The sequence below is a fragment of the Lampris incognitus genome, chromosome 13 (genome assembly GCF_029633865.1).
Source record: "Lampris incognitus isolate fLamInc1 chromosome 13, fLamInc1.hap2, whole genome shotgun sequence".
Classification (NCBI taxonomy): domain Eukaryota; kingdom Metazoa; phylum Chordata; class Actinopteri; order Lampriformes; family Lampridae; genus Lampris; species Lampris incognitus.
Genome location: NC_079223.1, coordinates 41687448 through 41712312, shown reverse-complemented (window position 1 = coordinate 41712312; position 24865 = coordinate 41687448). Strand labels below are relative to the sequence as shown.

The following is a 24865-nucleotide window of genomic DNA, read 5'->3' as shown; positions in this document are numbered from 1 at the left end:
CGTGGTGTAATTGCAAGGGGTCCGTGAAAATAAAATATCTTTAAAAAAAGATCCTATGACATTTATAGAAATAGGATTATTTTACTCAAATGTGACTGAGACCTTTATCTACCTAAACTATAAAGGGTGACAGGACTTTTTTCTCTAATTACATCTGTTTCACAAGTGTCATTTATTGTATTTTAATAAGAGATCTCGCTCCCGTTTGCATTGTTAAAAGTTACTGCATAAAAATTCTGTTGTTACATATATCTGAAAGTTATTGAATACATATGTGTTGTTACATATATCTGAAAGTTACTGCATAAAAATTCTGTTGTTACATATATCTGAAAGTTACTGAATACATATTCTGTTTTGTTACATATATCTGAAAGTTACTGAATACATATTCTGTTTTGTTACATATATCTGAAAGTTACTGCATAAGAATTCTGATTTGTTAACTATATCTAAGTTACAACTGAAAGCTCTTATTTTTGCCCCAAAGAGTGAGTAAATGCTATAATGCAATTTAAAATGCAGTTTCTACTGTTTCTATCAAATTGCAACCCCCCTCCCCCAAGATCAGGTGGAGGGGTCCTCAGGGTAGATCAAAAATACGCAGGGGGTCCAGGACCCCAAAAAGGTTGAGAACCACTGTCTTAGGGCATGCGCTGTAACCATTCGGCTATGGAGGCCCTCCAGGGTGTATTTGTTATTATTTAAGTAATGTATTTCACGCGACAGCCATCAAACCTACCATGAACACACATGATTCCCGCCGTGGTCGACTCTGCTTGGGTCGGCTGATTGTTGTGATTTGTGGTACTCCAAACACGTGTCGCCACAGTGGAGTTGCAACCTGAGCTACGACAACACTCATAACGTGGATGATGGATCCATCTTCCGTCTCTTCGTTTCTTTTTAATTGACTTTTATCGGCTGTTATACACCCCGATACAAATATATCTCCATCAGCTCTTATGGGCTGAAAATATCAGGATGCCAGTTTATCAGTCGGGCTCTAATTTTCAGTGCGGCATTATAACTGTAAATGGATATGACCGTAACTAGAAGTGATGAGGCACGCGTCCTAGTCCTTTTTTCCATTTGCTGTGTTTTATTCTGGACGTGCATGTTTTTATTCAAGCCTACTGTAGCTCAGTCAGATCATATAGATCATGATGATTATTTAATTTCAGTTAAACACTCAACTGTTGTGTCAATAATAGGCCAGAAATTAAGTATGCAGACCATACCTTATACTGGTATTTCTTTAAACCTGGGGTAGGTTTTTTTTATGGCGTCATTGGCAAAACTTCCATAATAACCTTTCATTATACTGTAATTCAAGTGGTTTGAGAGAAAACTAGACTTCTACACCTCCTCTTTGATCTCTAGGATGATGATAATACTTTGTCAGATCAGGTCTGATTTTTTTTTTTGCATCGCAACATCACAGAAAAGACAACACTTAAGACGAGAAACAAAGATACATATGTAGTTGAGTCAATATGTTGTTCATGTTATCTTTATTTTATTTTATTTTTCTCTTGGTGAAGATTCTCAAAACCTGTTTGTAATATTTTCTGTGATAGTCTGTATATCACCAACCTTACGTTTAACGAATGAATATGTAGTATATGTAGGGGGACTTCAGTTAGTCAGTCAATCAATCAATCAGTCAATCAGATTTTATTTGTATGGCACTTTTCATACAAACAAATGTAACACAAAGTGTTTAACACAATAAAACAATGAAATCAATAAAATCTCCCCCCCACTCACAAAATAAATAAATAAAAGTACAGGCAAATTTTATAAAAGTACAAACAAGTTTGAAACTTGAGTTAGTAAAACAAATAAAAGTTCCATTAACACTGATTAATTAAAAGTAACAACAGAGCAGACTATATAAAAATAGCAAAATATATAAAACACACACACACACACTGAATTTAGCTGTAGGCTGTTTTTTTAAAAAGTAAAGTTTTTAATGTGTTTTTAAATGTGTCCAGTGTGGGGGCCTCTCTCAGGTCCTCAGGCAGGGCGTTCCATCTACTTGGGGCGTAAATAGAAAATGCAGCTTCCCCTGCTCTAGACCTAGCACGAGGGATGGGTAAACTTTTCAGATATCTAGTATCCGATTTGCAGATCCCATAGGCACACCGTTTCAGCATTTTGTTGTGTGTTTGAAAGCTTGACGGACCGTTGCTAAGGTAGGATTGGACAAGCACCGTTCTGGGGCGGTACTTTGCGAAAGGTCAGTTCGCGTCCGCCGTGCTCCGCGGTTGTGGCTAGATGGGGTACAGCCACGGACGGAAGTGACGCAAACTCTCGCCGGGCATATTTCGTTGCTATGGCACTAGCTGGTCTCTATGGATAAATAGCTACAGTGTCACAGATACTTGCTAACGTTAGCTACCGTTTTATATAGACTTGGCTGGCTTGCTAGCATTGGGAAGCAGTATCTATGCACAAGCAACAGTGATATTTCATTTAAAATACACAATTACCAGTTTTTATTATGTGAAATTGTAGTTATTTTAAGTGAAGCTAATTCATCCGACTCATCATTCATCTGGCTTTAAAAACCAAAGTCCAAACTCGCGGTAGCTCAGGAGGTTAGCTAGGCTAGCTATCGCCATAGCAATGAAATACGCCCGTCGAGATTTTGCGTCACTTCCGTCCGTGGCTGTGTCCCATCTAGTAACAACCTTGTGATTGTGACCCTAACCCTTAAAATCAACAAGATCAACTCGAAATGGCTGTTTCACATAAACAATATTAGCGTAACTAAGAGATTCGCTGAACTTTTTTTTTTTTTTTTTTACATGGCCCTGTGATGGCCTGGCGGCCTGTCCAGGTTGTCTCCCCGCCTGCCGCCCAATGACTGCTGGAATATTCTCCAGCATCTCCGCGACCCTGAGAGCAGGATAAGCGGTTCAGATAATGGATTGATGGATGGATGGATGGATAGATTATCAACTACGATATAAGTTTCACAAGTCTCGCTTTGACATTTCCTGATTGTACAGGAGTGTAAGAGTCTGAAGAGCGATGCGGAGGTCATTTGGTGGGAGGGGCTTAGCGGAGTCATATGAGGCAACAGAGAGAGAGGCGGAAGGATTTGCATTGGAATGTTCAATGTTACCTAGTGCAGCTTTAAGGGGGGGAAATCAATGGGATTGATATGAAGCAGTTGAGCCCCAGAAACATTCATTATTTTCTTGTCAATATGACTGAATGTGCTTTGAAGAAATCTTTTGAATGGACATTGCCAGTTCATAGAGAGGTATCAAGTTGTTTCTCGTCCAAATCAATATAATAATATAGAGGTTTGCATCGCAAATGAGTGACACCGGTTAAAACCTGATGGATCCTTGCATCGAAATAAAGCAGCTGTCTATCAAATTATGGGCATTTTTGTTTATGCCTTTCTGAAAGTCAGCCTTCCTTTGTAAGTGTATGACGTTGACACTGAAAGTGCTGAACTCACCTTCACTATTTGTTTAAATCATCGTCCAGTCTTAACATAAACCAAAGGTGCATATAGAAGCAAAACTAATCCTGCACGTGATCGCCTAATTTACTCTTATGTGTTCTTAGATTGAGAAAGCCTGAACAATTTTATGTATTGATTTGATTTAGTTATTTATTTTTACAGGGGTTGTTATGGTGATGTGATGTTCTCTGTACTTGGAGCTTCTGATGTCATCCGAGGATACTTCACCAGCTTTTATTATTGTAGTGGGCTTTGATACAAAGGCTGGTGCACCCTGGAGTTCTCTCTTCTCGAGTGCTCTTAATATAGCCAAGTCCGGTTAGAAGAAACTCCCCAGCACACACACACACACACACACACACACACACACACACACACACACACACACACACACACACACACACACACACACACACACACACACACACACACACACACACACACACACACGCAGAGGCAGTTCATCAGACCTAGTTATCGACATGGGGAGAACTCTCCTTAAATGGTAGACTGGCCAGAGCCCTGTTGCTTCTCTCCACCGCACAAATGAAATGAAATCCAGGCCTGGTAATGGCCCGTCATAGCAGAGCAAGGAAAAAGTGAGTCAAACAGAGAGAGAGAGAGAGAGAGAGAGAGAGAGAGAGAGAGGGAACAGTGAGAGATAGAGAGAGAATGGAAAGAGAAAGAGAAAAGAGTGATAGAGGTAAGGACCGAAACTGAGAGTGACATATAGAGATAGTAGAGAGAGTGTGAGAGAGTGACATATAGAGATAGTAGAGAGAGTGTGAGAGAGTGACATATAGAGATAGTATAGAGAGAGTGTGAGAGTGACATATAGAGATAGTAGAGAGTGTGAGAGAGTGACATATAGAGATAGTAGAGAGAGTGTGAGAGAGTGACATATAGAGATAGTATAGAGAGAGTGTGAGAGTGACATATAGGGATAGTATAGAGAGAGTGTGAGAGAGTGACATATAGAGATAGTATAGAGAGAGTGTGAGAGTGACATATAGAGATAGACAGTATAGAGAAAGTGTGAGAGAGTGACATATAGAGTTAGTATAGATAGAGTGAGACAGTGACATATAGAGATAGTATAGAGAGAGTGTGAGAGAGTGACATATAGAGATAGTATAGAGAGAGTGAGACAGTGACATATAGAGATAGTATAGAGAGAGTGTGAGAGAGTGACATATAGAGATACTATAGAGAGAGTGTGAAAGAGTGACATATAGAGATAGACAGTATAGAGAGAGACATGACAGAAATGGCGGAGTTAGCAGAAGGCAGCAAATCAACATGCGGAAAAGGGATTTCCAGCTCAGAGTTTTAGAATTATACAAAAGGGAAACTTGAGTACATGGCTTCATACATATACATTTATATCTCTGTGTATTTGGATTTGTTTGAGAAAACGGGTTCGTAAAAATGCCAAGCAGCAACAGCTTGAATGTGCAGGTATCTGACCATAGGCTGCAAGGTGCTTGCATCAACAGATGGGTGGGATTTGTCACACAGCTCGATTGTGCCGGAGTCCCAGAAATACCATAAAACTCTGCATACCAATTGATAGTCAGTTTCTGAGAGTGACTTTCCTGTTGTTGACAGCTTGACTCTTTGAACCATCTTCAAGCAATGCACCCCATCCTCCTGGCACTCAGAAGTGGTTAAAACACCAAGCGCTATTAATTATTTTGCTCACAGCATCTTTCTCCGGTGTGCTTGCACTCTAGTGGATCAGAGGTGTGAAATTGAAGGAAAATACTGTTATTGAATGACCATTGTAGTAACCGATTTTGTCTTCTCTCTTTCCAGCCTGAAAACCTCCAGAAGACATGGCTGAGGGAGTTTTACCAGGTATGTCGGTCATTATTTCAAAATCATTTTCTCATCGGAAGCCAGTTTGAATATGTTTAACTCACACAAATGAACTTATTTTGAATTTGTTTGAAAAAAAAACAATTTTGATATGAAACGTGAAATGATGTGAAACAGAAAAGCATGTCAGTTTGAATCTTGATCCACTTTTCTAATTGCCGCAATTAATGTGTTGAAAGCCTGAGAATGAGAGGCATTTCAAACAATTTGTCATCCGCAGGGAGATAATCACACAATCTGTCATTTCCATGGTAACAAAAGATGAAGGTTATGCAGAAATGAAGCTAGACAGTGAAATGTATCACAGCTCATAACACAATTATACAACAGCTGGTATCAGAAGTGGCTAATAGTTTTCATTCATATTCACTCCTGTGCAACAACTGCAGCCCTGATGCAGCATGTCTGACCCACAAGGCCTGTTATATGTGTATGTGTAGCGTTCACGAGCATTGAGACCGTTACCACACAGCCTTGAGGTTAATTCACGTCATGCTTTTTTTTCCCCTCAAGCGAGATCGTTTTAGTCAAGGGAGAAGAATGTGTTTCTTCCTGCCACACCTTTTTCTTTTCTGCAAAAAGAAAATTAAGTCGCTATCATCCTCAGTGCATAAATCCTGGCCTAATGAAGCCAATGAGGTCATTTTCCATCTTTACATCTAAATGGTATATTTTTAGAGTAGGCACTCACTCAGCGTTGGGTGGTTTGGCTGTAACCCTTATGTGAGGTATACTTGGGCAGAATTTCTACCTGAAGTGAGACTCCATAGTGTGTATGCTTCCATGTACCGAGACCTTTAACAGATACTAGATGTGCACAAAAGCATGCTGAATTTGAGACCTGCTTTAGATTTGAGTATACACTAAATGCCAGGATGAGGAATTCATTTCCTACTGGGGCGGTTTCTACTCGATACGTAGTCTTAAGACCCTTTGAATGAAAGCATACAACTTGTTCGGCAGATCGAGACTGAGCTGTTTCATGGGATATTACGTTTGGTCTCATCTGCCAGAGTGGAGTGTTTTGAGAAGGCAAAAACTTGAGCTCTGTCATGCTTCCTATCTCACCTTTTCATCGCCCCAGAAGCCCTCGACAAACCACAACTCTTTCCACTGCAGGGGAAGTGAGGCTGCAGTGACATGTGCATCTGCTGCGGAGAGTAAGCGACACACAGATATAGAGACAAAGAGCGAGACAGACACAAAGACACAGACAGATGCACAAAAATGGGAAGCAGACAGACAGAGGGACAGACAGACAGGTGAAACGGGGTAACACAGAGAGGATGAGACAGGGGAGGGTGAGACCGAGAGAGGGAAAAACAAGATTTTGGCCCTCCCAACGTATCTGTACGAAAAAAGAGAATTTCATTAGCATTACTCACATCATTGTCTTGGCTAAATTGCCTGATATTGATTGCTGTGGTAGGGATAGCTGCAGGGCAGTGCCAACCAAGGGGCATTAGAGCCGTGAATGTCAGGGCCTGATGATGAAGCACAGTGTTATGGCTTTACAGTGAGTGGCTGGAAGTGTGCAGACAAACAGGTGGTACTGGTGACCATGTCCAGAGCGGCCGTGTTAATGCACATGCTCCTATACAACCTCATCAGCCCGCTACAGGAATGCACTGTCGTTTCACTGACAGCAGCTTCCCAGTCTCAGGTCTGCTGTTCAGGAGCGCACACGGATGGCTGTGAATGTGACGCTCGGGTTCTGTGAGGTATTCCCGCATAGCAGGTGATCAGTTTATTGCGAAATCGTAATGCTAAACCGAGATGATTTTGAGACCGCCGCATTGCCCCTGACTCGCAGTGATGAAGCACAGTGAACACGATGCTGTGAAGACTTCTGCTGCGACGATTTCTACATCTCAGAATGCCTAAATTTAATTTTCTTAAATGTTTACTCGGTTAAGATGACTCATGTTAAGCATTTGCTAACACGTTGCTAATGTGTTTTGTTTCTCGGGATTGTTGCAGTTTTTGCATCCCCCCCCCTTTTTTTTTTTCTCCCCAATTGTATCTGGCTAATTACCCCACTCTTCCGAGCCGTCCCGGTCGCTGCTCCACCCCCTCTGCCGATCCGGGGAGGGCTGCAGACTACCACATGCCTCCTCCGATACACGTGGAGTCACCAGCTGCTTCTGTTCACCTGACAGTGAGGAGTTTCACCAGGGGGGACGTAGCGCGTGGGAGGATCACGCTATTCCCCCCAGTTCCCCCTCCCCCCCCGATCAGGTGCCCTGACTGACCAGAGGAGGCGCTAGTGCAGCGACCAGGACACACACCCGCAGACTTAGCATTTTATCATAAATAATACCAAATCGCAATATTTATATGGTGACATTTGAAAAATCGCGGTAATGGCACTGCAATTTTGTCGTAATTTGAAACCAGGAGGTCTTCCTACCGATTCCCACAGCCCTGATAGACATAGCGCCGTGGGTGGGAAAGGACCGGTCTGTTGGGAAAACTGTAGATTGTCCAAGAGGCTGTGAGGGCCGCTCGCTGCAGGCCCCTACGGTGTCCGGAGCTTTTTGACCCTGTGGAGTGGATTCACACGGTCGGAGTTCTGCAACACATGCCACCGCCACCACATGCCGGACTACCACTGATCCCAGAATAATGTGGCCACAGCCGACCTAATCGACGCAGGCAACCCTGCACACGGACCGACAGGCCTCAGACTGTGTTGGCCCAGTGAATGTTTATCCATCCAGAAAGAGCTGGGAATGTAAGGATGTAGGGATGAATTCCCTGGATGAATTCCCAATCTGATTTTGGGACTCCATTCTCAGATGCTGTGTATTCTTGTCTTTGTGCCCCTATATCAACAACACACATCCATTTCGGGTGGTAACGCCGGTTTTGGACAGGATGCAATTTAGAAATTGTTTTATAATTCCCGTGTAATGTTTACTATTTGTGCTTTTGCATTAATGCTTTTCTGTAGGCAGGGCAAAAGCTGCGTTAAACGACACGTAGGTCGGGGAGCGGCTCGAAAAAAGAGGGGGCTAAGGGTTAATGTGTTACACCTCGCACACAACACATCCCATGCACACTCATTCTTATTTGCTGTTCACAGGAATGACTAGTGTGCATGTGTCACACATGGTGCACCCTCCCAGTTCATTTTCCTTTAGACGTGCACACACATGCAACACACACACACCTACCCACCCACACACACACACACACACACACACTGTTCATTCTCAAGTTTGCTGTACCGAAACACTGATACTGTCACATATCCAGATATAGTTAGGACATTCAGTTTAAACCGTGTAATTTTTTTCTTCAGGATATCTCATGATCATGCTGTTTTTTTTTTTTATTTATCGCTCTAGTTTTCCTCTGTTATGTTGTCGAGATATCCATGCTTATTGCGCCGGGTTTTCCCAGGAATTAGACACGGAAAGCGTGGCGCATGAAGCGCCATCTTGTTCGCATTACTCGCAAGCAACCCTTAAGTTACCTGGTCAACATTTCCAACGTGATGTGCTTGCTGCAGTCTTTTCCACTCGTGCGGTCACATGTGGGAGAATACACGTGTCGGGATATTTTTGTGTGGAAACCACGTAACGACCAAACGCTGCATTCCCGTCGCCTTCATGTCGGAGAGCCTCTTCGGATATTGCGTGAGAAGACCCCTTTTTCGTCGTGCAACGTGGAAGAAATCCTCTAATGTTGGACTTTCCGGCTAGTTATACAAGATGCAGCTCGGCAAAGGCCCCGTATCAGCTGTGAGGCCTCCTAAAAGCCTCCGTCCGTGTCGGCCGTGCTTATCTCTTTTCTTTCTACTGTTATTAATAACACTGGCATGCCAAAACATGCTGATTGCCTTGTGAGTTATAGCAATGCTTTGTTTAATGTTATTTGATAAGCCGTGTGTGTGTGTGTGTGTGTGTGTGTGTGTGTGTGTGTGTGTGTGTGTGTGTGTGTGTGTGTGTAAAGGCACATCCTGGTCAGGTTTGTGAAGGAATTCTGTTTGCACAGCTAGTAGACAGTGCTTACGTGCTTCAGGGAAAGGTAGCTTGCCTACGTATGTCTATGTAGTGAGAAAGAAAGAGAGAGAGAGGGGGGGGAGGGAGGGAGGGAGGGAGGTGTGCCCCTGTATGAAGGAGGCCTGTAGCCTCATTCCAGCTCTGTGTTGCACCACTGCTGGGTGATGTCATGGAAAAAGCGGCAGACTCTGAACTCTGCGCGGCTGGGCACAACCAGCAGCCAGGCCTCCATCTAACTACAATCAGCCACGCTACGCTGGCTCGCCGTGACCATCTACACACAAACCCACTACGTCTTCTGCTCCATCAGTCGCCTCACTAGCTGCCGCTGAACTCTTGAACTTTAAAAGTTCCGACGCCGAAGCGTTTATAGTAAAGAGGAAGAAACGTATGGCGAAAGATGTTTAACGACAGTATTGTGTGTTAAGAGAATCTGTGTTTACGTGCAAACAGATTTTTTTGGGGATCCCCCCCCCCTCATTTTCATCCCAATTGTACCCAGCCAGTTACCCCACTCTTCAGAGCCGTCCTGCTTGCTGCTCCACCCCCTCTGCCGATCTACCACACGCCTCCTGCGATACATGTGGAGTCGCCAGCCGCTTCTTTTCACCTGACAGTGTGGAGTTTCGCCGGGGGGACGTAGCGTGTGGGAGGATCACGCTATTCTCCCCACTTCCCCCGCCTCCCCGAACAGGCACCCCGACCGACCAGAGGAGGCGCCAGCGCAGCGACCGGGACACACACCCACATCCGGCTTCCCACCCGCAGACACGGCCAATTGTGTATGTAGGGACGCCCCGACCAAGCCGGAGGTAACACGGGGATTCGAACCGGCGATCCCCGTGTCGGTAGACAACGCACCGCTACGCTGCCCGGGCGCCCCTGCAAACAAAACATTTGACTGGGAGTTCTCAGTTTATCCCAATATCGATTACTATAGAGGTTGGTAATGCGGTTTAGTAGCCGTAGCTACATGATTCTTTGCGTAATCACGTCCGCCATATCCCTCCGCCCTTTAGCCTGCGCAGTGGCGCTCCGGCACCTCACCGTATATGCGGCTCTCCTTCTGGTGTGTCTGCAGAAGCAGCTGTCAGCGACGTTCATTTTAGCATTATAACAAACGAAAGTTAGACGACGGCCACGTCAGCTTGTGTTACTATGTACCAGGGTAACACCCCCCCCCACACACACACACACACAGCCGCCATGTTTGTTGTCGTATGTGATCTGTGGCTTTCCCGCTGACATGCACCGTTTCACAAATACAAAGAAAGCAGGTAAAGGAAGTTCACATACGCCGTCAGATCGGAAGATTGGGTAGAAATCCAGACTGGAAATCAGATAAGTGTGTTCGCGTGACCGTTTCAGTAACCGTAGTATTAGCAGGGTTGAGGGGGTAAGAGCGGAGTAGACACACCCAGTAGTAACTCGTGCAACGGTAGAGCCCGAGCCGGATACCCCCCAGTATTTTGATTTAATCACGTGCGTGCGCGCGTCTTGCGTCAGGAAACGTTCGAACGTACTTTTGACGGCGTGGCTCAATTTGACAGCGTGACTCAATTGGTTGTCCGTTGGTGGGAAAGGCGCCTCCCTGGTCTGCTGTTTCCAGGACCAAAAGGGGGCTGCATCGCCCCCTAAGGAGGCAAAGCTGACTTAGAGGCAAGGGTCTACTAAGAAAAGAACTGACACGTTTCATTTGTGTTAGAAGTAAAAGAGGCTGTGGCTCCTCTGCAGCAAATGTTCAGTAGAATTCTTTCGACTGGTTTTTGATGGCTATAACCATTTGCCACATCTAAAAGGACGTTGTGCAAGGTTTCCTGCTAGTGTGTGTGTGTATGTGTGTGTGTGTGTGTGTGTGTGTGTGTGTGTGTGTGTGTGTGTGTGTGTGTGTGTGTGTGTGTGTGTGTGTGTGTGTGTGTGTGTGTGTATTGTCGCTGTCACATTGTATTCCATTCCGCTCCTCAGCACAGTGAGCGGACCGGCAGGCCGAGCCAGTACCTTCAGGAAATTCCTTGAAAAGCTTTCGTAGGAAATAAAACTTGATTCTTTTAACGATAGACCGAGGGGAGGTTTCACGAGCCTCGCTGCAGCCTCCTTATAAATAACTCTTAATTCTAGCACTCAGTCGGTGTCTCCCTTGCACTTCCTCTCTGTCACTTGCTCCCTCACTCACCTTTACTTATTCAGTCACAGGAGGAAAGAGGGAGAATTGTGGAGTAAAGGATGAAGAATGAGAGAGAGAGAGAGAGAGAGAGAGAGAGAGAGAGAGAGAGAGAGAGAGAGAGAGAGAGAGCATAAAAGGAAGGAAGGAAGTGCTCAGCTCTGTTTTTGGTGAGATCAGATTGTACACGTGATGGTTGATATAACAGTCTTTGCAGTTACTGGCTGACTGTAAATTTGGGATGAGAGAAAAAAAATATTCTTAATTAAGAAATTGTGACTAAAGAGGCGATTTTTCCATGGCCACGCTGACTCCAGGAATCGATATTTATGCTGCATTATAATCAGTTAATAAAGTGATACATTTTACTTCAGTTTTTTTGTTTTTTGTTTTTGCCAGGTACAGCCCAGAGCTGCGTATGTGGGTGTGTCTCGAAACAAGTGCAAGAAGAAAAAGAAAAACAGTAGAAATGGACAGGGGTGGTTGAATGAATCAAGTGTTTTGCATGGCTCGGTGTTCGACAAAGTAAACAGAACAATTGTAAAACAACCCTTATATCACAATACTTAAAGAATCACATTTCTTACAGAATCTAAATGTGTATTGCATCTTAGAATCGTCATCATATCGAATTGGGTGGTCCCCTCCGATTTCCATCCTGTGCATTTTGTGAATCTACATTTGTATGTTGCTTTGTACGGCATGGGTGAATAATCTCTGTAGTCTGTCAGATGTTGGGTAAGCCTCTGTCTCGGTCTATATGGCAGTTCTCTTCAGAATCAGAATTATGTTTATTGGCCATGTAGGTTCGTACATAGTACATGGAATTTGACTCCTGTTTTGTGGCACTCTCAGTGTACTTAACATAGAATAACAGCATACAACAATCTTCAGATACATACACAAGGATTGACCATATACAGGTGAAATAAGAGGTACGGTGCAGTGGTGCAGAGAATATATCAGAGATGCTGAAATAGATGTCAGCAGGTTACTTACATACATGCCTGAGGTAGATGGACATGACAGAGAGTACCAGTATATGTATAATGTACAGTACAGTATATACAAAGTGGTTGGATCTATTTGACAGTTAAGCGTTCATTTGAATGACAGCCCTCAGAAAGAAACTTTTTATATCTGGTTGTTTTGGTGTACAGTGCTCTTTAGCACCTACTAGAGGGGAAGAGTTGGAACAGGTTGTGACCAGGGTGTGATTGGTCTGCGGTGATGTTGCCTGCCCGTTTCCTGAGTCTGGAGGTGTATAAGTCCTGAATGGAGGGCAGGTTGGCACCCAATATTTTCTCTGCAGACTTAACTGTCCATTGTAGCCTGGCCCTGTCCTGTTTGGTGGCTGACCCAAACCAGACAGTGATGGATGTACAGAGGACAGATTAGATTATTGCAGTGTAGAATTGAATCAGCAGTTCCTGAGGCAGGTTGAACTTCCTGAGCTGGCAGAGAAAGTGCATCCTCTGCTGGGCCTTTTTGATGGTTGTGTCTATGTTGGATGCACCTTAGTTGCTGGGAGATTGTGGAACCCAGAAATCTGTAGGTTTTCACTGCAGACACCACGCTGTTGAGTAGGGTGAGGAGGGGCAGTGTTGGGGGGGCTCCTCCGGAAGTCCGCTGTCATCGCCACGGTTTGAGTGTGTTCAGCTCCAGGTTGTTATGGCCGCACCAGAGGGCCAGCTGATCGACCTCCCGTCTATATTTGGACTCGTCACCATCCCGGATAAGGTCAGTGATGGTTGTGTAATCTGCAAACTTCAGGAGTTTAACAGACGGGTCTCCTGAGGTGCAGTCATTTGTGTAGAAGGAGGAGAGCACACATCCCTGGGGGGGGGGGGGCGCCAGTGCTGATAGTCCGGGTGCTAGATGGGATTTTCCCCAGCCTTACCTGCTGCATCCTGTCTGTCAGGAATTTTTTAATCCACTGGCAGATGGGGGCTGGTACAGTGAGGTGGGTGAGTTTGGAGTGGAGGACATCAGGGATGATGGTGTTGAACGCTGAGCTGAAGTCTACAAACAGGACCCTTGCATATGTCCCTGGGGAGTCGAGGTGTTGGAAGATGTGGTGCAATCCCATGCTGACTGTATCCTCCACTGACCTGTTTGCTCGGTAGGCAAACTGCAGGGGACAAGAGGGGACTTCACAAAGCTCCAGTGATCTGTTGAAGATCAGTGTGAAAATGGGGGCCAGTTGGTCAGCACAGACGTTCAGACAGGAGGGTGACACGCTATCCGGGCCCAATGCCTCCCTGGTTTTCTGTCTCTGGAAGAGCTGGTGCACGTCCTCAACACAGATCTTGAGTGCGGGTGGGGGTTCAGTGGGGAGGGGAGAGGGGCTGGCAGGGAGTGCAGTTGGTTGTGTGTTGTGGCTGGTGAGGGTGAGGGGTACGAAAGTGCGCTTATCAAACCTTCAGTAAAACCCAATTAGATCGCCAGCCGGTTGATGGTTTCCTGCAATGTGGGGGAGATGGTCTCCTGTAGTCGCTAGTGTCTTTCAAACCTCCCCAGACTGATGATGGGTAATTGGAACTTTTCAGAGTAGCACATTTTTGCCACTCCGATGTCCTTTGTGAGTGTATTTGTGGCTTTGTTATACCAGATCCTATCTCCACTCCTGTAGGCTTCCCCTTTGGCCTGACAAAGCTGCCTGTTTTTTTCTGTGAACCAGGGCTTATTGTTGTTGAAGTACAGAAAGTTTTGGTGGGCACACACGTCCTCACAAAAGCTGATGTAAGGTTTGACCGGGTCAGTAAGTTCGTCCAGGTCTATAGATGGAGCCTCAAAAAACCCTCCTATCAGTGCAATCAAGGCAGGCCTGGAGCTCCCGTTTTGACTCACTGGTCTATTTCCTCACAGTTTTATCCACAGGTTTTGCAGATTTTAGTGTCTGCCTGCAGGTTGGGATAAGATGAATCAGACAGTGATCAGGGAGTCCCAGGGTTGCCCGGGACGGAGCGATAGGCGTCCTTTAATATTTTGTAGCAGTGATCCAGAGTGTTATTGTCTGGTGGGACATTTAACATGCTGTCTGTATTTTTGCAGTTCAGGATAATGAGAAGGGAGTCTGGATATTTGCGCTCCATGTTTTTAAGTTGATCAGCCTGGTGTTTTAACGCCTCTTTAACACAGGGCTGGGGTGCGACACAGACACTGACCAGAATAAATGATGAACATTCCTGTGGTGAATAGAAGGGTTTACAGTCAATAAAAAAGGTCTCTAAGTGAGGGCTGCATGATTTCTTCAACACTGACATCCGTACACCAACCTTTGTGTATGGAGAAGCATATGCCGCCACCCCATTTTTCCCCCCCGATAGCTCCATTTTGCGGTCCTCTCGAAGTATACTGTCCAGTATATGCTCACTAAGCCAGGTTTCAGTGAGACACAGGGCGGCATCCTTGGGGATCCTTTGCCGCATCTCTCACTCAGTCACACTCTTTGGCCAGGTGGCCCAGACCGGTCGTTTACACGTAAGCAAAGCAGAGCCATTTGCCTGCTCCACAAATGGGAAACAAGATTCTGACGCTACAGGCAGCACTATAGACAGGGCTTTGCATTGCACCACAGTGAATTGAATGATCACTCAAAAATTTTGCATTGGAATGGAAACTTGTCTGGTCCATCACAGGTCAGCTGCGTTGCAGGATGCAGCATATCCACATCCAGTCAGGCAATGTGCAAATTGCAGGGACCTGCAGTATCCCACAGGTCACATTTGTTGCAAAGGCTGATTCCTTAATTACAGTATGGCGGCCCTTTTGTCCGCAGTTCAGTCCTTGTTTACATAGTTGTTTATTGTAACATTGCACTATACTATAACTTTGAAATATCATGTTGGAACATTGAGGAAATAATTGTGTTTTACCTGTAATTTGACGCTATTAAATGTTTGTTTATATTGATAAAGTTACTTTAAAACTTTGGAGTTACACAGTGAGCTTTTGAGGTATAGAGAATTGAGAACTGAGGCTAGAGAATTGAAAGTGCCATGATGGACCATGGGTACAGATGGCTTCCTTATCATATCCCAGCTGGAAAGTTCATCTGATTTCTTACTAGCTTCCTAATCGTCATGCTCTGTAAGGCTGTCCCAGCAGGACATTGAATTTGAGTTTGCCTGTGGACATTTGGTCATTTCAGGAAGCCTCACGGGCAGTGAAATAATATTCTGGGTGACCTGGTCAAACTGTGCTAACGTCATCCAACATCACCGATGCAGCCAAAATAACAGCATTCTCTGACACCTAGCTCATCTTATTAACCTCAGCTTGCCTCTCCTTCCTTTGGGCTCATAAGTAAACTCAGCTGAGTGTAAAGTCACAGTCTGTGTCATAGACTGTCAACTTGTGCCAGAAAGACCAGTGAAGCCCTTGACCATCCGCCACACCGTAGCGCTCTAATGCGTTGCCCCATTAGACTGTATAAATAAGGGTTGTGTGGATTGGTACAGCAATCACAGTTTCGTGGGGGAAACCGGAGCACCCAGAGAAAACCCACCGCGGGTACGGGGAGAACATGCAAACTCCACACAGAGGACGACCCATGATGACCCCCAAGGTTGGACGACCCTGGGGTTTGAACCCAGTACCTTGTTGCTGTGAGGCGACAGCGCTAACCACTGCGCCACGGTGCCGCCCAATTCAATTTGTTTCCTTCTGTCAGGGTTTTTTACCATGGGAAACTTCCTGAAAATTCTTCCTAGACAGCTTAGAATATCTGTGGTCCAAGGGTGAAATTTACCTTTTCCCTGTTTTTCAGTTTCCACCACCAAATAAAATTCATGAAGATAAGATTCAAGCTGACTGGGCTGACTGAGGGCTCATCAAAAGCCCTCTTTGTCTGGCAGAAACAGGTGATTTTCTGGACCACAACTTGTCCTTTTAATAAGATCAAACATGGCATTCATGTCTCATAACTACCCGTGTAGTCAAGATCACTCAAGGCCAGACCCAAGTCCAGACCAAGTCTTTAGGGAGGTGAATCCGAGTCAAGTCTGAGACTTTGAGGTGGCGACTCTAACTCAATATCAACGGGGCCAAATCTTCTGTAAAGACGGACGTCAGAACAAGACAACTCCAGCTAAACAGCAGGACTGCAGTAAGAGCATGAGAGACTTTATTCGTCTTACAGCTACACACTAGAAGTTTAGAGATGACCCACCTGAGAACATGCAGAGGACACACAGACAGCCCTGGGGAGAACATGCCAGCACCACGCCAGGCAGGAATCGAACCCCGGACTTTCTTTGCTGTGAGGCAGCAGTGCAAGCACAGCACCACCGTGCCACAAAATTGTAGTCTACCATTGTACTAAAAGCCAAAATTTCACTACACTGTCATATTTATTCAGACCCCCCCGTCAAGGAAACGAATATTTCGGATTCCAAATTTTCAATGTTTCAACAACATGGATAAATAACAATGATTAAAAAATATACAAATTAGATTGCATTTTATTGATTTTCTCGGGCAAATTTTGAAATTAATTAAAAAAAAAAGTCTTGTACCCAACCGGTATTGGAAAAATTATCACGAGTCCACATTGTCTGAGACCGAGTCCAGTCTGAGTATTTATCTTGTGAAGTCTTAGATGAGACTGAAAGCTTCAGCATGCAGGCTGCAGACCGCATCCATTCTCGAGTACTACAACCCCTAATACACAGCATTCAGGGGGGTATTTATCCACTCTGAATAATTTGCTAATCCTATTGAGCATTTAGGAATGTGTATTCGGTAGACGGTGACTTTGACAAGGCAGTCCAAAGTACAAAACACACACTCAACAGTACAAAACTGTCTCGCTCTGTATCCCAGGAATCCACAACCCTCTGCTGCGGAGGTGGGTGGGATAGGTTGCAACATGATATAATAGTCAAATAGCGGATGATGTCACCAAATATGTTTTTTTTCTGTACTGATAAAAAGAAGAAACCAGGCAAACGACTTTTTGAGAAAACTGTTCTCGGCCATGTCAGGTTTGTCAGGTCTGAATTGAAGTGGTGTGATGATGATGTCCTCGGGGTTTGGCTCATGGACAGTTGTATCTGTCTCACATCCACCGGTCTATAATAAACTCTGGTTTGATAACTTAATGATCGAACGCCCGCTACGGCTGAAGCCATCTTGGTATTCCTTAAGATAAGTCATTGCGCCGCTCTGGTGGCCGAGCGGATAAACCGCCGTTCTTGCAACCCGCTCGTCACGTGGCTGGGAGGTTCGTATCCCAGACTCGCCGTAACCGGTCCCGGCCAGGGCGTCCACGGGGTCAGGCCTTCATTAGGCCACCCTTACCCGAGGGATAGCGGGTGTAGATCGGTGTAGTGTTCGGTGACCAGTCGTTCTCCAGCGACCCCTCTGGCCCACCCGGGCGCCTGCAGCCAAGCAACTGAAAGCGTTCTCCCTACGTCTCCTTCGCGGCCTGAGGGTGACGCAATCCACGCGAGACTTCAGCGTGTAAACTAGCGAGAGCAACCGACACGAGTTTGAAGGAAGCTGGTGTTACGACTATCTCCTTCCTGTGGAAACGTGAGCCAGGGGAGTTATTCGACAACAGTTCCGGCCATATGCCATCGGGTTAATCGGGTGGGATAAGGGGAAAAACTAGAAATACATTTATTAAAAAAAAAAGATGGGATAAGGGGAAAAACTAGAAATACATTTATTAAAAAAAAAAGATGGGATAAGGGGAAAAACTAGAAATACATTTATTAAAAAAAAGGATAGCTCATTGCATCAGGGGTTTCTGCTGGTTCGTCACTATGACTAAGTGTGCAACAAAAGGTTGCAAAAAAAAACAACAACCTTTAAAAAAGGATGTGGTAAAACGTTACACACAAACACACTCATGTATGTTTATTGTTGTGATGTTATTTTTAACATTAATAGTTTTTTTTATCCCCCCCCCCCCTTTTCTCCCCAATTGTATCCGGCCAATTACCCCACTCTTCCAAGCCGTCCCGGTCGCTGCTCCACCCGCTCTGCCGATCCGGGGAGGGCTGCAGACTACCACATGCCTCCTCCCATACATGTGGAGTCACCAGCCGCTTCTTTTCACCTGACAGTGAGGAGTTTCACCAGGGGGATGTAGCACGTGGGAGTTTCATGCTATTCCCCCCCAGTTCCCCCTCCCCCCCGAACAGGCGCCCCGACCAACCAGAGGAGGCGCTAGTGCAGCGACCAGGGCACATACCCACAACTTGCTTCCCACCCGCAGACACAGCCAATTGTGTCTGTAGGGACGCCCGACCAAGCCGGAGATAACACGGGGATTCGAACCGGCGATCATGTTGGTAGGCAACGGAATAGACCACTGTGCCACCCTAAACATTAATAGTTTCCTGCATGCTTAGAGATTTAATGGTAAATACCAGGTGGCATACATGGTATTAAGCACATTGGCAGTCATAACGTTAACAGTATGATGGGTGGCAGAAATGCTTACCCAGCAGCGGGAGACATCTTGCTGGTGACATCTGTCCACTTTTCAGCTACAACACTGATGTATTTATGGGTTATCAAGGTGGTGTTTCGGTTGATCCACAGATTTTATGTCATCATCGTTTACTATAAACCAGTGTTCACATCTCCCTTCGCTGCCTAGAGAGCCGGTCCTTAGTTCACCTCGCTCCGGCGGGCTGCAATCTGTTGTTCCCCGTGTTGGTAGGACGACGGAATAGACCGCCATGCTGCCCGGACGCCCCTCATGCATGTCTTTTTGATGGTGGGAGGAAACCGGAGCACTCGGAGGAAACCCACGCAGACACGGGGAGAATGTGCGAACTCCACACAGAAAGGGCCTGGGGCGGCCTGGGATTCGAACCCAGGACCTTCTCGCTGTGAGGCAGCAGTGCCACTGGGCCTCCGTGCCGCCCGATGTATTGTTTTCATTGATTTCTTTTTTTTTCTTTTTCCCTGAGGTATTTTTCTTTTCTGTCTTGTGTTATTTCTCTCCAGCAAAGTGAACTACAAGCGGCGGTGTTTGGCTTGGCCGCAGCCTAAAGCAAATGGTCGACATTTTACACCTGAGAAAATCTGACAGACCGAATGCCGGTGTCATATCGTATTGAGACTAAACGTGATAGGAATCAGAACGCAGGTCACCAACCGAGCGAACTCGGCACTTTGAAAGCCATTTTTAATTTTCCGAGACACGGCTCCGTCGTTTGGCAGTCAAGTAACACACACGTCGTATTTCTCATCGAATTAGCGAAACTATGCGAACGAACACAAATCTCTCCGAAGAGAGCGCCTCAATGGGATGCAGACGCCGATGAAATCAGGATGGAAAGAATGAGAGGAGGCTAAGTAAGAAAGAGAGACGGCGCGACGGAGGGAGGGAGGGAGGGCACACCCCTTATTTAAACACATCAGCATCCGCCATCCGCTTTGGGGTTGAGATGTCATCCCATGCGGCGATGCTCTGATGGCATCACCAAACAGGCTCCTCGTACTCTGACCGCACCGTTGTCATTAACCCAAGGGGGTTTTGTGTATTTATAGAAGCCACATCTGTCATAAAAAACCCTTTTGTTAAGCCTCAGCGTTGTGTGTGTGTGTGTGTGTGTGTGTGTGTGTGTGTGTGTGTGTGTGTGTGTGTGTGTGTGTGTGTGTGTGTGTGTGTGTGTGTGTGTGTGTGTGTCCGTCTGTGCTTCACCTCTTACTTGACTCCGAATGTCAACAGAAATTCTAGTAAGGCGAAGTTGTCGTTTTAATTAGAACTTGGGTCAGTTGTTTGTCTTTTGCCAAAGTAAAGTAAGGTCATTGGTTAATGTTGTTTGGTTTTGGGCTGATTGCACCGCCCCCCCGTCCTCACGGTAATGAAATTAGCTGCAGGGAAGTGTCTGTTTGTCAAAGTTCAGTTGGGCTTTACTGCTCGGAAAGACAAATAGAATGCAGTCAGTTAGCATGCGTATGCATGTACGTACACACACTCACACGCACACACACACACACACACACACACACGTTTTATCCTCATGCTAGTTGCCACAGCAAGCTCCTTGAGCATTATGACCTTTCCAGCAAGCGCTGATAGGTCCACCAATCTTCCCAAGTTTGAGTGTGGAGCTCCCTGCCGCCGCGGGCTGCAGGACCCCATTCCAAGGTCACCCAGCTAAGTGACAAGCCATAGGTTGATGGAAAATCCATAGCGTTATTGCCATACATTACTTTTATTTGATTTGGCCTATGGCGAGCATAATGCAGTGTGGTGGCGGCGGCGGAGGCGGCGGCGGGGGGCTAAAAGTGGGCCTCTGGTCGGGTGCTGGGACCGTCTCATTTGTTACACGTGAACACACACCACTTACACACGCCCATCCCGCGTGACATTGATATACGGACCCTGCTCAACATCCAGAGGCCTGACCCCGTGAGTGCCTGTGAGTGCTGTAATTCACTCTGTGCTATGGATTTTCCATCAGAGGTCGGCGTGTGGGAACACCCGGGACGGGGCGCTCACAAACACCTTGCTGTGTCTGAGAGCACACTTCAAAGGGGGGGAGCGAGAGGTCGCGTGACGTGTGTGTGTGTGTGTGTGTGTGTGTGTGTGTGTGTGTGTGTGTGTGTGTGTGTGTGTGTGTGTGGCTGGATGGGGCTGCATGTGCCACGCGGGATGTGAGTTCTGGTACCGCTTGGCTGCTCTGTAATGTTGCAATACGGTTATGCTTTGTAACATTTCATACGTTTTTTGATGGTTATATTTATGGTACAGTAACTGTACAGCAATGGAGTGCCGTTAGCTGATCACTAGCTTAGCTAAAGTAGCCTACTTATGTCCCTGCAGTATTCAAAATATGCTTAACAGTGCTGTCCTTTGGATAGAATATGCTTGTAAAAGCTAAGACTTGGAGGCGGCACGGTGGCGCAGTGGTTAGCGCGGTCGCCTCACAGCAAGAAGGTCCTGGGTTCGAGTCCCGGGGTAGTCCAGCTTTGGGGGTCGTCCCGGGTCGTCCTCTGTGTGCTCCAGTTTCCTCCCACAGTCCAAAGACATGTAGGTCAGGTGAATCAGCCATACTAAATTGTCTCTAGGTGTGAACTGTGAATATGTGTGTGTGTGTGGGCCCTGTGATGGACTGGTGGCCCGTCCAGGGTGTCTCCCCACCTGCCGCCCAATGACTGCTAGGATAGGCTCCAGCATCCCTGCGACCCTGAGCAGGCTAAGCAGTTTGGATAATGGATGGATGGCTTTTTATGGTAGAACATTTTACAGGGAAATTAGTGTACATCCCCCCCCCCCCCCCGTCACAAGCTGAGGCTGTTTCCCACAGCCGGGTAGTCTCTGCAGTGCTGGCCATATTCTGCAGAGCCCTGCTGATGTGTTCCAGTAGAACTGCTCGGTATTAGTGGAACAAGTGATCCGTCATTGTAAGTAGTGAGCCATATGCGTTTGTCACATCCTGCTCTATGCACGGCGCTGGAGGCATGTCCCTGACGGTAGATGAAGAGGGCCCGGCCTCGTGCTTGTGGAACAAGCTCCCTAAATGCCTTCTGTCTATATTAGCAAGGCACTTTGTCTTGTGTAAATATGGTAGAATGTCATAGGCTTGAATTAAGAGATGTACAGGACCCGGCTCGTTGCATGCTCTGCTGAATAATGTTGTGTAAGTTGTTTTCTCTGCGCCGCTGCACCTTATCTCGCCTCCTGTTTCTCCTGTATGTAGTCAACTCTTGTGTATATATCTGGAGACCGTTGTGTTGTAGTGTTGTTGTTCTGTGTTGGGTGCACTGAGAGAGCCATGAAGCCGGAGTCGGATTCCATGTATGGGCAAACCTACATGGCCAATAAAGATGATTCTGATATAGGTGTCCGGGTGGCGTGGTGGTCTGTTCTGATGTTGAGTTCACTTTCTCTTCACGATGAATTTGGCTCCATTTTTTCTTCTTCTGTTCAGTCACATTACACTATATTACAGTCATGTAGTATTACATCACAATAATGTAATATTACATTACTTGGCTTTCCTTCTGTGTGACCCCGTGTAATATTCATAATGAGATAAACCCTTTTGAAACAACAACACTTCCAAACAGACGTAGCGAAGAGCTTTACACAACAGCCATTAAAAGCGTATGCATGGCGGCGCCCATGGGGGCTCACCTGGTGCAGCGCATACCACACAAGGCTGAGTCCTCACCGCAGCGGCCTGGGTTCGAATCGGGCCCTTCGCCGCATGTCATCCCCTCTCTCTCTCCCCCGCCCTTCCTTTCTCTCTACACCATCGCTATCAAACAAAGGAGGAAAATGCCAAAAAAAAAATCATCTTTAAAAAAAAAAAAGAAGTATGCATGCATATATTCATGGTTTATGGAGATCGTGTTTATCATATAGTTAGCATATGTTACATATTCATGTTTCCCCTCTCTTCTCCTCCACAGATAGTATATTCCCATAAGCCCCACTTCGTGGCAGTGCACTGTCAAGAGGTGGGCGGCAAAAACTACGAGGCGTCCATGTCGCACGTGGACAGTTTTGTCAAGTAAGTGTCCTGTCAGAGAGCATCAGATGTATTTTTGTCCAACTGGTTGACCCTAATGGTAGCAGATGAGCCTCTCTTTTCTTTTCTTTTCTTTTTTTTTTTCCCTCCCTGAAAAAGCACCACCCACGTCACGCCCGCCGGACTGTGGAGGAGCCGTCTCTGTTTTCTAAAATGTGGATTTACTCCCCCCCTCTGGCGGCACCGCAGCCGCAGCATCTCTGCATCCGGATGAAACCGATGCATCCGTTTCCCAGCATGTCGTCTTTTGCCTTTCAAGGATGTGCTCGATAGTGCAGTGCCCTAACGGAGGATAAATATTTACATCTTAAACATCGTGTTAAACTCAGCTGCCCGAGTGGTTATGGAAGTGGAACCCGTGCGTGGCCCGGTTTCAGGAGAATGTGGGATATATCGGCTTAATGAACACAACACCTAACATGACTAATGCTATTTTATCTGTGTGTGTGTGTGTGTGTGTGTGTGTGATCAGAGAGCTGTTGTCCAGTGATGCCATGAAGGAGTACAACAGAGCCCGCGTCTACCTCGACGAGAACTACAAGTCCCAAGAGCATTTCACAGTAAGCCGCAATGGGATTTTAAAAAAAAATGGGATTTTGTTAATATGTGCACCCTGAGAAATGGCGGGGATGAAAGAGGGCATGCTGGGAAATAAAACAAAAACTCTTTGAAGTAGCAAAAAAAAAAAAAAAAAAACCTCCAAAATAAAAATCCATGAATTTTTTTTTGGTTGAAATTTGGGTCAGGGAACCCTTCTCTCCCAGCAATGTGCAGTGGTAACATTGAGCCACGAGGTGGCGGTAGATGTTTGAAGATATTTTGGTGGCTGATCTCACACGGGGTCAAGTCAAGTCAATTTTATTTGTATAGCCCAACCAGGGTTAGTATCAATTAACATTAACCAATAATTGCTATCATTAACAATAAATGATAATAAATTATAGCCACCAGTTAGAGAAATAAAAAATACAGTGGCCTGGGTGTGTGTGTGGGGAGGCTGTACGGAAAGTTGACCCCAGCAACCATCCAATCTTGTCCAATACTGAAGTGTCTTTAAACACATTATTTAAAAAAATAATAAACATAACAGTTCTTAGCACTAATAAAAGCAATGGAGACACCAATCACACTAATACGGCCCGCTGTAATTACAATTAATGTAAATCATAGCTCATTTCCAGGCGTCTGTTGCCGTGTACGGCCTCTTGGTGGCGCTCAAACATCAGAAAAAGTGAGATTTGAATAGTCTGTAACAAACCTCAAAGTTTGCAAAAAATATGCCCCCCCCCCATTATACCCCCCTCCCCCAAGACCCTGAAAAATAGATATTTTTTGTTTGCGTTTTCCCTGCAATCCTGAAAGTACATGGTGTAGTTCTCGGTACCGCAGGTGGTGAAGGGGACCAGCGGCACATTACCCAGAAACCCGGGTGGGGGAAACGAGAGGACGGAGCAACATCCATCACGGGGGTGAATGTGTGGACCGTGTTGCCGGTCAAGACTGTGATGGCTGAGCCGTGTCTGTTTTGATCTCGCCTCCTTCTTCTTCTTCCGTGTTCTTTTTGAGTTGTCATCACGCTACGCTGCGCCTCCTCAAACCCGTCGTAAATCACAACACCCAACGAGTCACAGTTGCTCTTTTCATAAACATATTACAAACGCTGGCCTTTACAAACAAATAATGATCTGCCATTTCATATAGGCCCGGGTAATATCTCTGCATTATGAAGTGTTTATCCGGCGGCGTTTGTCTCGACATTAACCTTTCTGCCGTATTTCCATTCTCATCAGATACATATTGCCGTTTCAGCCTCTCTCTCTGTGTGTGT

The 24865-nt window shown here is 45.8% G+C and overlaps 1 protein-coding gene across 1 annotated transcript in view; it reads left to right on the top strand.

Annotated features, from left to right (window-relative positions):
* Positions 1 to 24865, top strand: part of LOC130122538 (inositol polyphosphate-5-phosphatase A) — a 180393-nt gene that overhangs the window by 51891 nt on the left and 103637 nt on the right. The window contains 3 exon segments of the mRNA XM_056291469.1: positions 5303 to 5344; positions 22919 to 23019; positions 23510 to 23597. Of these exon segments, the coding sequence (XP_056147444.1) occupies positions 5303 to 5344; positions 22919 to 23019; positions 23510 to 23597 (231 nt within the window).